This window comes from Python bivittatus, unplaced genomic scaffold (genome assembly GCF_059951505.1).
Source record: "Python bivittatus isolate LINGU-HERP-01145 unplaced genomic scaffold, Pbiv_v1 ctg000670_np1212, whole genome shotgun sequence".
NCBI lineage: Eukaryota > Metazoa > Chordata > Lepidosauria > Squamata > Pythonidae > Python > Python bivittatus.
The window spans coordinates 2,502,869-2,515,650 of record NW_028277094.1 but is presented as its reverse complement, the minus strand read 5'-3'; the positions used below and the strand labels follow the sequence as shown (position 1 = coordinate 2,515,650).

The 12,782-nt window shown below is 43.4% G+C and overlaps 1 protein-coding gene across 2 annotated transcripts in view; it reads left to right on the top strand.

Annotated features, from left to right (window-relative positions):
• MID2 (midline 2) overlaps positions 1-12,110 on the top strand; it is a 140,054-nt gene extending 127,944 nt beyond the window's left edge. For both annotated transcript variants that reach the window (XM_088151561.1, XM_007422648.3), the window contains exons 9-10: positions 4,222-4,429; positions 8,933-12,110. In XM_088151561.1, coding sequence (XP_088007687.1) covers positions 4,222-4,429; positions 8,933-9,335 — 611 coding nt within the window. In that variant the 3' untranslated portion in view covers positions 9,336-12,110. The remainder of the gene's footprint in view (positions 1-4,221; positions 4,430-8,932) is intronic.
• The last annotated feature ends 672 nt before the right edge of the window (positions 12,111-12,782 follow it).

Below are 12,782 nucleotides of genomic sequence, written 5' to 3'. Positions count from 1 at the left end.
GATTTGCTTTATGACCATTATAAAAATGGTCATAAAATTGGGTCCGGTCACATGGTGACTCGCTCAATGTCCGCTCTGCTTAACGACCAATTTTCTGGTCCCTGTTTTGGTCATTAAGCAAGAACTACCTGTATCAGACAGCACAACTTTTCCAAACCAAAAAGCATGGTACTGCCTTTTGGGATTGGTCCAAAAGCCACCTGCAGATCCTCCGCTGTGCAGGATCTTGGCCCTAGCATGCCCACATGAATTGCCATCTCATTGCCTCTGGCTGCTGTCAAAATCAGGAAGTCAAATTAATGGACATAGGTCAGGGAGTCACACTCCCCAAACCTTTTCAGGCCAAAGGCTGAACTTGGCCTTGTAAGGGATACGCTGGAGCCTTTAGTCCCCTGCAGTGAATGAGATGGAGAAAAAAATCAAACGGCTTTAATGTTAATGTAATTTAAACATCATCTGGGCATTAGTACTGTTGAGCAATATTCCCATCTATTTGCAAAACACAGGTTCTGCGCTCCATGCCGCTTATTACCAGGAAATCCAAAACATTATAAAAAGCAGCTGAAGGAGGGGAGGATAAGCAAACATGCAGGAGCTCTCTTGCCCAAAAGCTACTTCAAGAGCAGATAGTCTGACAACCTTCTTGAACGCCAGCATTAAAACATTGTAAAACAAAAAAATTGGTAGATTTTGTAAGATTATTTCCCCATGCATTTACTCTCTCCTCCCCCCTTTGGTTATCTTAAAATTATAGCTTGAAGCTCCTATCTGTGGGCCCTATTCAAAATTTTGGGATGGAGAGATACGGTAACCCTGAGCACATAGATTATTCTCCCCTGCCTTGAGAAGTCATATTCCATCTTCCTTTGCACTGAGCTAATACAGAGTTGACTACTAGGTTAAGGGCACCTGAACTAGACAGAACCTAATTGTGATGGAATGTTGTTATGAAGGACACGCTCAAGGAGATAAGCGTTTCCTTAGCCCCCAACAAGAGCGTGGGAAGATGAGACTGGCACCACCCTAAGGAATGCACGGTGTTGTGGCTTGCTGTCTTGGGAACTGAGGTTCAGTCTGGAGAGATTGATGTCAGGTTCAGCCCAAAGAACTCCACGAGACAATGCAAATACAGTTCTGTTGCGTTTATTAGCTTCTACCTCAAGACAGAAATCTCTCCAGACTGAACCTCAGTTCCCAAGACAGCAAGCCACAACACCGTGCATTCCTTAGGGTGGTGCCAGTCTCATCTTCTTAAACTTCCCACGCTCCTGTTGGGGGCTAAGGAAACGCTTATCTCCTTGAGTGTGGCCTTCATAACAACATTCCATCACACTAATATTCCTTCCAGTTCTACAATTCTGTGCAAAATCTATCAAGTCCTGTCTTCTTTTCACAGCAGTAGCTGTTCCGATGCTCTGGGAAGCTCATGGTTGAACTATGCCTTTGTGGATTCTCCCCTGGCATTGAATGGTGGCATTGAATTATTGCCATTTATGGCCATTCATGCTTATCATGTCTGTTGCTTGCAATAATTTAATTACAGCCAACACAATTCTTCCCCTTCTTTTGCCCCTTTCATTGTGAAATATATCATAGTGGGCAATGAATCAGGAAGGGATCATTCTGCAGAAGTAAAATACGGGCAGCGTCCTGCTTTTGGTAAGTGGAAGCACGAAGAGAATACAGGTTGTTACATCTGTGGGCAACAAGCTGCTGAGTCTGTACGGAGCAACCTCGAATTGGTTTTCAAAGATCCCTTGATGTCCACGCTGTGATTGACACTGGATTTCAGTTCTCTGTAGTTCCTTCTCCCAACAGGGATGTGAGGAATCTTGTACCATTGAGAAAACCTTGCAGAGTATCTAAGAATTTCTTGCGCACATTATAGACCTATTTGGACTTTGATGATTCAATAGAGCTTGTATCGTTGATACAGTCAAGTGGCATCAGGCATTGATGGACTGCTTGGAGGAACAGAAGAGGATCTCTTGCTCCACCTCAAGGTTTTCCAGTCTTGGGAATCGTGCACTTTGAGGAGTGAAGGCTGCATTTCATCGCCATCACCCGACAGGATTGAACAAAACTAATTTTCGGCCTTTGATTGGTTTCTGCAGCCAGAGCCATCCATGTGAGCGGAAGGGTCCTGAAAGCTGAGACTTTCCATCAGTGGTGGAAAAATTACTGTGAAGCCACGAGGGCGTGCTTTCCCGTACGGCGTAATAACAGTGTTTTTGCTGTGGGGAAGGACCGGCACTGGCTGTGGGTGTGGGAAGAAAAACTAAACAATATACTAGTTCTCTCTGCAGCTCCACAAGACTATTATACCAGCGCTTAAGGGGAATGTGCTTTCCCCCACAGTATGCCTGGGTAACTCACATTATGCTAATAGAGAATAAAGGCTGCAAGGAATTTGCACCACTTAGATTTTATTGTTTTTCCTGCTTTGCAAGATCTTACGTTCCACTTCTGCTTCTCAGAAACATCACCTGGGTTGTCTTGTAGCAGATCTAAAATACGAGGCACAATGGGTAATGGTGAAACGAAACCCAGTTTCCAGTGGGCCCATTTCTGCTAAAATCTCAAAGGGTTGCTTGCAGAATAATGTTCCTTTTCATTGCATGTTGCAAACAAGGGTAGGCACCGGTTTAGAAACAAGTCCTTAAGAGAACCTGGTGACTTCAGAAAGATCCAGCATCATTCTCGTCATGCAGATGATCTGGGAGCTTCCTTGAGCCATTGTGGGCTCCTGTGGAGTCATTTTTTCCATGTGCCACAGAACGACAGGGGAACATTTTTTTCTCGGTTGTTTAACATTGTCATTTCCCATCCCTTAGGTGGAATGCTTGCCCATGGAATCTGAGGGGAAAATAATAAAAATGGGAGGTATCAAATAACAAAATGCTAAATTAACTGCTACAATAGCTGTAATTAAAGCATGAAAGCCAGTGTAGAACCATCAGTCACATTGAGTGCTAGTCTGAAAACATCTTCTGCCTTTTTAAAGTCATCCTTCTACAGTTTTAGGGAAAAGTAAATGATTCCAGTTTTTTTAAAAAAACAACATTTCAGTTACATTTTATCTTATTTATTAAGGTGATCAAGGGATATGCGTAAGTTCAGATCAGGAGGCAAGGGTAGCCTAGGAGAATGTAGCATGATGAGAGGTCGGTAGCAGCAGCCCTACAAGCACAACATCAATATCTTCCCATCTCACAGTAAAACATAAAACAGCAATTCTCCTGAAGGAATTCTAAAGCATCCTGAGAATGAGGCAGAAAAACAGAAGCCTCTTTTGCAGAAGAAGAAAACTTTGGAAAAGTGCAAAGACAGATTTTGATTCCTTGTTTTTTTATTATTATTTATTAAATATTTAGCATTACTGAAATGCCAAGCAGAACAAACATGTTTTTAAAACACAAACACAGCCTTTTTATTTTTTTAAAAGATACATGTTCTTGGAGAGAGAAAGTTCTACCCCTAAAAATTCTAGGTTTCTCTAACCAACTATCTGATTATTCTTAAATCCAGGAGAGAGCAAGATGAACAGATCTCTCTCTCTGGAAATTGGTGGTTTTTCCCTTTGCCTATTATAAGCTAGATGAAATTGCCCAGAAGTTGTGGAAACAGGCTGAAAAAAGGATGTAGTTTAGGGGTAGTTTTTTTTTTTAAGTCTTAGGATCAATCCCTGGCATTTATAGTTAAAAGTATCCAAGAGCTGATGATGGGAAAAGCTTTTTATTGCCATAAAAAATGCTCCCAGTCCAAAAAGACAATAATAATCCAGATACATTAATAGCCTGGTTTAAAATAAGGCAGTTTTCTCGTAATGCCCACTTGGGCATTTGCATCCCCTTTAATAACTCTGATTTGTTTCTTAGGGATGACTATATTTCAGCGGAGAGAGAGAGAAAGAAAATTAGAAAACTCTGGGACTTCCTGCCCCGTGATGCTCATTTAGACCCTTCAGAAAAATAGTTAACATGGATTTTGTCCAGCTGGACTTCGGCAAGAGCCTGATTGACAGTGCTTATTTAGCTCCTATTTTTATATGTTTTCAGTTGGCTTAATTATTACTGTTATTGTTGAGGAATCAAGCTCCTTTATAGAACTGGAAAATGACAAATAAGTAAATTGTACAAGAAGCTAGGGAACTTTTGTAACTTTTTCTTTAAAATCCTTTGGATTGTGTTGGCTTTCAGTCCTTGTTTCCTGTTCTTGCAGGCCAGCCCTTCAAGCTGGACCCAAAAATGGCTCATAAGAAGTTGAAGATCTCCAATGATGGGCTCCAGATGGAGAAAGATGAAAGTTCCCTGAAAAAGAGTCACACCCCCGAGAGGTTCAGCGGAACAGGCTGCTATGGGGTCGCGGGGAATGTGTTCATTGACAGTGGGTGCCATTATTGGGAGGTGACCCTGGGAACCTCCACCTGGTAAGTGGGCCGTGTTGGGTAGGAATGGGCTACCCTAACAGGTTGCACGGATAGGTCAAGATGCTGTATTCTTTCTCACCGTTCCCCATCATAAGACATAAGGATTATTCAAAGGAGGATGCACAACCAATGCAATGTAAGAGATGTAAGGTCATCAGCATATTAGCCCCCTTGGTATCCCTGTTTTCTGTCTCCAGAATATTAGAAGGCTTACCGAATTCGGAGGCTTCCTCAAGTGGGTGGTGATCACCAAAGCTGATGTGAGAAAGGATTTGCTAGCTTTTCAGAGGTCACAAGACTCTTGTTACTTTAGCTGTGGATGATTTGAATATTAGTGTGACTTTTTTTTTAATGGCACTAAGGTAGTGGTTAATGGCCCTTCTCTTGGCAATGCCCTTTAACTCTTGAACCTCTTTTGTGATCAGGACATTGTCTCTTATCCCAGAAATTGACATCTTTAAACAAGGAGGGTGGGATTTAACATTGTGCTTACAGTATTTGTCTTGATTCTTAAGAAAGGGATGAACTATTAAAGCCTAGAGGCTCTCAAATTCCATTTTCGCTGGAGCTTCCCCTGACTAGGCAGTTGTATTTCATTGGTACACGGTTATTTTGAGGAACAAAATGCAGGACAATTGTAGCATAGTGTTAAAGTAGGATACACACACACACAATTTATTTATTCTAGATATTTCGATTCTGGACATTTCAGCACCTCCCAGGTATATGACAGGGCCCTGTCTTCTTCATGTGATCACTCAACCCATGATAGCATCAGCCTACTCCACCCTTGTAAACCACACCTAGCTACCAACCCACCCAGATTTAAGAAAAGTGCAATATAGTATGTAATAATTCTGCTAAAGTGCTATATGATGTTCGATCGTTGTTATCTTGGTGCCAAGAAAAGCAGAGTTTCCACACAAAATCATATGTAGAGTCCTGATATATTATGCTGTCCTGCAAGAAATCTTCTGTTAGTTGGCCCTGTCCCCCAGCTATGGACCTCAAAGAAACCAGCTATGGATTGGTACTCAGTGGCATTGTTTGCATGATGAGCTCACTCATGGTAAACTAAATTAGCTCCATTTTCTGGGTTAGCACCATACACTAGGTTAAAATAGCATATTTGTTGTGGCTCAGTGTGTCATGCAAATAACCCCAGAGAAAAGACAAACCAATAATAAGTGCTTGCAGAGCAAGATCATTTCAGGACCATGGAGAGCTCTGAAGAGAGCTGTTGTTTCAGCACTGGCCTTTGACCACAAAGGTCTTAAGAAAGCTGGTGAATCTTTAATTCCTTTCCTGCTGGCTGCTCTTTGAAGATAAAAGCCCTTTCTGAAGTCTTAAATTCTGCTGAGGCTAGGAAAATGGCATCCTTGGAATCTGAGCTAGCTGATAGGATGGCTATATCTGGAAGCTGGGATTACACAAAAGGGAGTGCTGAGAGCTTCTCTCAAGTTGGGGCAACCTAGGGCTCACTTTTCTTTAGGACTTTTCTGGGCTCCTGAATTTAGGGATATTTCACCACCACTTCTTAATCACCAAGATCCATTTACAAAGCCTACAGGGGGTAGAAGAGGCTCTACTGAACCCTTGCCCAGTAGAGTAACAGGAAGAGTCTGTCACACATTCCCTGCAAAAGATTTCAAGATTTCACTGGTAAGTAGTTTTTCAGGAAGAGCTACTCTTTTCTTCAGAACCTGGTGTTTCTCTGAAAGCCATTTCCATTCAGTCTCTTCTGCTGGAGGGCTTCATTTAAAAATATGCACTGGCAGCAGGAGCAGCACAGGCTGTGTGTACTCTCCCAAGGTTCATGAGCGATGCACCCACTCGCTCTGTGCTGCAGGGAAGGAGGGCACAAATAATTGAGCTGGGCTATGGCTGCGATTCAAAGCGACCCTCAGGCATGTGTCATACAAAAATTCACTGATCAAAGGCACAGCAGGGACCTGCGGCTTTCGGTAGTTGCAATTGAAATGTCATCAGCCCCCATCTCCTGCGTGCAGTTCCCGTTGCCCTTCTCTAAGCCAATATCCATTCTTCTTTTGTCTTCCTCCCACAAAGCCACCAAGTTCAGTTTCAAGAGAAGGCTCTATTGGGTAGCCCATGGAGCCAGAAAGTGACTTCAAATCAGGTGTCCATGAAAATACTTATCAATTCCTTGGGTCTTTCATTATGTGTTAACAATGTAGTTGGTGAATAGTCTGTTTCGTTTGAGGAGCGGAGCAGCTGAATCAAAGGTTGAACTGCTTTGCTTCACTTCCCCCAAAGCTTAGAATGGATCGTAACACTTGATAAACACACAACTTTTAGTAATGCCAAAAAGTGGTTCTTCCACATTTTGCCCTGAGCGTATTCAAAAATGTCCTTCTTTTGGACATTCAGGACTTGAATTTCTCTTGTTCCTGTAGTAGTAGTAGTAGTAGTTATTACTATTGTTACAAGAAGTGTTTTTGCCAAAAAACAATTTACAAATGGAAGTATTGAGTCAATTCCTCCTTTCTGTGGGCTAAGAAGCAAGACAATAGGACGCACAAGGAAAAAGGATACGGGAGGAGAAAGAAAGCCTAGACGTGAATTCTTACCTTGACTACTGGGATAAAAGCTGGTCAAATAGCATCGTACATAGCTACTAGCTAGTTGACTGGTTGAGGAGAGTCCAAACTGGTGGTCTTCTCAGCTATGATGATCCACTGGCTCTATTTCTCACTGGTGGGCAACCTTTGGGATTAGATAATCAAGAGAGGTCCTAGAAAACTGATGTCTTTACACAGGGAGTGTTATAGTCCTGTGTATTCAATACATTCCAGAGTAGACTTTTTCCTGATCGTAGCAGTTCATCGGAGACTTGCACCTTGAGGAGAGTTTTGGGATGGAACTGCTTTGCAAATTTTCATTTTCTCATAAGATTGGCACATGGGAAAGGATTTCAATTCCTGAGCTATAGCATAGACTATGGAAGTGTCTGTTATTACACGTGTAGACAAATGCTGGAGCTTGGACTCTGAAACATCTCCTAAGGACAATATTCAAAACAAAGGCCTCTGTGGGCATCCCTGATCATCTTATTTGCTGCATAGGTAGCAAAGCATAGGTTTCTTACCTTTCAGACTTAGAAATTGCAGGGGGAATCTATGCCTGTTAGGCTTTATAGGTTATAACCATCACCTTGAATGGAATCCTGGAGGCAGATTCAGGAAGATGCTGAGCCTCAGAGGTGCTAGAATCAGATTTGTGAAGACTTGGACATCAGGTCGTGATGACTGTGGCTAATACTGAAGGATAGATTGCAGGAAAAAAGTAAGGCAAAGAGACAGAGTCTCATGTCCACCCATAAGATCTCTCACAACAAAAGCCCACTTTCTTGGGATCTCTTTTATAGAAATACAACCCTCCTCAAGAACAATGTCTGCTTCACTTGATGTATACAGTAGATGTAGAAGGTAGGAGCTTCTGTGCTGAGGCTCTGTAGAGAAAGGCCCAGCTTAGCAAGGCAAAAGCTGAAGATAGTGAAATGCACCATAATAGCTGGACTGTGAAATAGGAGAGCACACTTCACCGTCTTCCCATCATTTGCATTTGACGCAGCATGAAATTAAGAATTCTGCACACCTGCTTTAACAACAACTAGGGGTTGATGGGCATCGCTGGGCAATTACTTTTTTGTGATGAGAGAATTCACTGCCCTCCCTCCACTCACTCACTCTCTCTCTCTGTCATGCACGCGCACACACACCCACGCCCCTATATGTGCATGCAGAACCACACTTCGTTTTGTTTGATTGATGTAGCCCACCTTCCAAGAGATTCCCATGGCAGCTTACAAAACATTATGGTGAAAGGAGAACTAAAACAGGGACTTTGAAGCCACCACCACAATGTAAAAGTGCTGCAGAATGACAAACACAAAGCTGTGCCAAAACTGTGCAGGGTATTTAAAAGTCTGGGGAACTAAAAGTAGACTTTGCTTACAAAATTTACTTGATTTGCTCATTTTTGCTCCCAGAAAGTCAGGGTGGAATGCATGCTTATCCTATTGTGATCTGCAGAACAATTCTGTGAGGCAGACTTGACTCAGAGAAATAGCAGTGGGAATGGAGTCAGCTGAAAGCCACTTTGATGTAGTGGTTAAAGACACCAGGCTAGAAACTGGGAGACCGTGGGTTCTAGTCCTTCCTCAGACATGAAGCCAGCTGGGTGTCTCTGGGCCAGTCTCTCCCTCTCAACCCTGGGAAGAAGAAGGCAAGGGCAAGCCACTTCTGAAAATGTTGTTTAGAAAACTGCATGGATTGGTCCATGTAGTTGCCAGGAGCCAAGACTGACTTGAAGGCACACGAAAATGGAGTCAGCTAATGAGCAGTCTAGTTGAATGAATGTGTGAACCCTGTGGATGTCCAGCATTTAAGCCACTCTACCCAATTGATGAATGGATGCAGTCCTTTTGCCTCATTTCATCTGATCTCCTGTAAGTGACTCTTGGTCTCCTTCCTGTTTCCCCAGGTACGCCATTGGCATTGCCTACAAATCAGCCCCTAAGAATGAGTGGGTCGGCAAGAACTCCTCCTCTTGGGTTTTCTCCCGCTGCAACAACAGTTTTGTAGTGCGGCATAACAACAAGGAGATGCTGCTTGACGTTCACCCCCAGATGAAGCGCCTGGGCGTTCTCCTGGACTATGACAATAATGTGCTCTCCTTCTATGATCCTGCCAACTCTCTCCATCTTCATACATTTGAGATTGCTTTCATCCTGCCTGTCTGCCCCACCTTTACCATTTGGAACAAATCATTAATGGTGGTCACAGGCCTTCCTGCCCCAGACTTTATAGACTACCCGGAACAGCAGGAATGCAACTGCCGACCCCAAGAGTCCCCATATGTATCAGGAATGAAAACCTGCCATTGAGGATCCAAGGAGACCCTTCTTTCCAGCCAAGAACTACTGTGCAACTAGATGGGGAGGCAGGCTCATCTGTGTTTGGAGGCCGTGGGCAGCCTGCTAGCTTCTCTCTTACTGAAATTCCACCACTCGTGGTGCACCTTGTTCAAGGAGTGTGGGTGGTGTTTCATGGACCAGATTTTTAAAATTTTATTTTATTTTTTTGATAGCACTACTGAATTATCTCCAATGGAGTTGGCATGTCTTGTTTGTTCTTGACAAGAAGAAGGGTACCATGGCAGGGTATGGAGATGGGTCATGCCATCTCAGCTGCAAGGGAATCAAAAGTGCAACAAGAGTTTTGTTTTGTATACAGGCAGAGCGTTCTTAGGGTCCCCATCAGGTCTCTAACCTATCATTTTGGGAGAATTGGAACCAAACAAAATTGGAACCCAAGCCATTGCTAGAAAGTACAGGTCTGGGTTCACCTATTACCCCATGACAATTGTACATGGGAGGAGGGGGCAGAATGAATTTAGCACTCTGCAGATGTTCCTCCTGCACATTAGCAGACACATGGAAAAGGGACTTAGCCCTGTCCCAAACATTTTCTCATCAGCCTTATCCCCCCGCTCATGTACATTCAAGCACAGTGGCTATAAACAAGGATTGGCCCATAAACTGCTGATTGCACATCAGTTCCCCTTGGCAGATGTTACACTGAACATGCAGAGGCACGAGGAGAGCATTTGGTGCTCTGTGAGTGCAACCCACTTTCTTCCAATCCCAGTCTAAATGAATGGAGATGAGATCCATGTAGACCTATGATATGCACCCAGTGTGAATATGTTGGGAAAACTTGGCTAACTGAAGCTTTGCGCATGCACTTTTACATACAAGTGGGAGCCCGCTGCTGGTGGTGGCAGACTAACTTTTCTTCCTACCCAGAGATACCTTCTGAGTAGGGAATTTTGTAAGCAAGTGAAAAGTCCAAAGAGCCATAAGGAATGCATTTTATTCAGAAATGAGTGACATGGTTCTAGCCTAAAAGCTATAATAACTTCAGGATGTTGGTTTTTGAGATGCAACAGATTCACTTCTTTGGCTCACAGCATACTTTGCCTGGAACTTTACTAGGGGAAAAGGAGCCAGTAACACCCCCTGCAACCCAACCCAACCCAACCCAACCCAAGGCAGGAAACATAAGAGGAAGCATTTAGATTTAGGACAGTCTCTGAACCAACAATTTACTTTGTAAAGTTAGCGTTCCAGATGGGTAGAATCCAAAAGGATTCCTCCACTTTATTTGCTGGTGTCCTGATTGTCCCATTTTTTGGTGCAGATCATTTGATCTGAGGTTGGTTATCCCTCGTTTTTCTGGGACAAGGCATCCTTGCTGCTTCCTCCTCTAGTAGTTCCCATCTTAGAGGGACCAAGTCAGGTGGCTCCGTTATGTCACCTGATGGGGCAGACTAAACTTCAGCCTATTTGTGTGTGTGTGTGTGGGGGGGATTGCAAGGGTCCCAAATGGATGCACTAAACCTCCCAGAGGTGTAACACATCTGTTTGGCCTTTAATTTGACCCTACCCCCCCTAAATTGCTAAACATTGCACTGCCAAACATAGGTCATTTTAATTGCTGAATTTCTTGGCATGGCTTGGGTACCTCAGATCAAGCCTTGGGGGGGCATGCATCCCATGGAATGCCCACTTGTGATATAGGAAAAGATGGGAACTGTAGTCCCCTAACTTTCCACCCCAGACTGGGGGAGGCTGTTTTAGATTGCAGCCCATTGTTGTGGCTTCCAGAAAAGTCATACCAGATCATTCCGTGTCTGGGGACAGAGTGGCATCAACTGCCATATGGAAGAAAGCTTGAAATGGTTTCTTCTTTGCTCAGTATGCTCAACATTTGGGCATTTTCTTCCTTGGGGGAATGTGGCTTCTGTTGCTTTAGGGGTCAAAGAAAAACATTGAGAGCATGATATTATTCAGGTTTGCATTGTGTTTGCCCTCAGGTTCTGTCATGCAATGCAGGGAGAATTTAATTGAGATGTTGGCAGGTCAAATGTAATGCCATTGGAAGATTTCAGTGGGATGCCACTGTTACAAAGAAGTAGCCATCATGCCACAGTATTTGGTGTTCTGTAGCTATGGGCAGGTACCCTACAAGGTTTCCTCTACAGCAATGACCAAGACTTTTACGATTGCTGCTAAAGTTGTCACTCCTAAAGACGTAAGGTCAGTGGCACAAGGATCAACTTCCTTCAAGTTGCGTGACGTGACTTGAAATTGCTTTTTGTTTTAGAGAGAGGGTTTTTGGGTCGGCTCAGTCTGAAGAGGTGACCTGAAATAAATGGGAGGGTACCCCCACCACCAATGTCCTTGTGCCCAAATATCAAAGTCCAAGATCACTGTGATGTGGTAGTAGTGTTCCTGTTTTATTTCCTGCCAACTTGTGTACGCATTATTGCACAGAATTCAATAATCTATCATAAACTTCTGAGAATCTCAGCCATCATTTAAAAAGCAAACAAACAGTGTTTTAGATCACTAGCCTTTCTTTATGGTTCAACAGAGATGTGGAAATGTAGAAGCAAAAACATCTCCAGAAGGCCCTGGAGTTAAGAGATGGAAAATATGTGCCCTTCATAATTTTCCTTTCTCTGACGCATACCTCTCGATTGTGTTCTGTATCTGTCATAACCTCTTCTTATCCCCATAATCTCCTCTTCTATCTCTGCTCCTGATCTCTCTCTCTCTCTCTCTCTCTCTCTCTCCCCCCCTCCCTCCCTCCCTCCCTCCCTCTCTCCCTCTCTCATATGAACCTGCCTCCCTTCCTCATTTCTGCAAAAGTGCTCAGATTCGACCAGTAGAGATGCAAGATGGGACATTATGCAAGATGAAAAATATAACTACAATGTATTTTGATGATTTGCTCTAATTTCAGAATGCAGTTTCTTGATGTTGAGTTGGGAGGAATTATATTCCTACAGCATGGAGAGACACTGAACAAGTTTCATTGTTCTATTTTCATTGGTTTGTCATAGATGCCTTCTGTAGCATTTAATCCCTCCCTCCCTCCCTCCCTTCCTCTTGGCTACACATGAGAACTACCTCATTGCACACACTTCCAGATGGAAATAAAAACAGGGCTTAGTTTATGGTTAGGGATTGGTAACTTGATGCTTTCTAGACATGGTGGGCTACAGCGCCCATAAATCCTAAACACTGGGGATTATGGGAATTGCAACCCAAGATATTGGAAGAGCCTCAAGCTGCCTTCTTCTGATGGGGAAGAACTGCTGCCTTCTCTCCGTTCTCCACTCCTCATCTAGAGAACTAAGCAGACCGCTTTGGGTTTTCCTGTTTCTTTAAAGGTGCTCTACCACATTTGCATGCTTGGCTGTTTTCTCCCCCATCACCAGAGCTCATGTTTTCTCCACATATTCTACAGGCCTATCGTCATCCAGG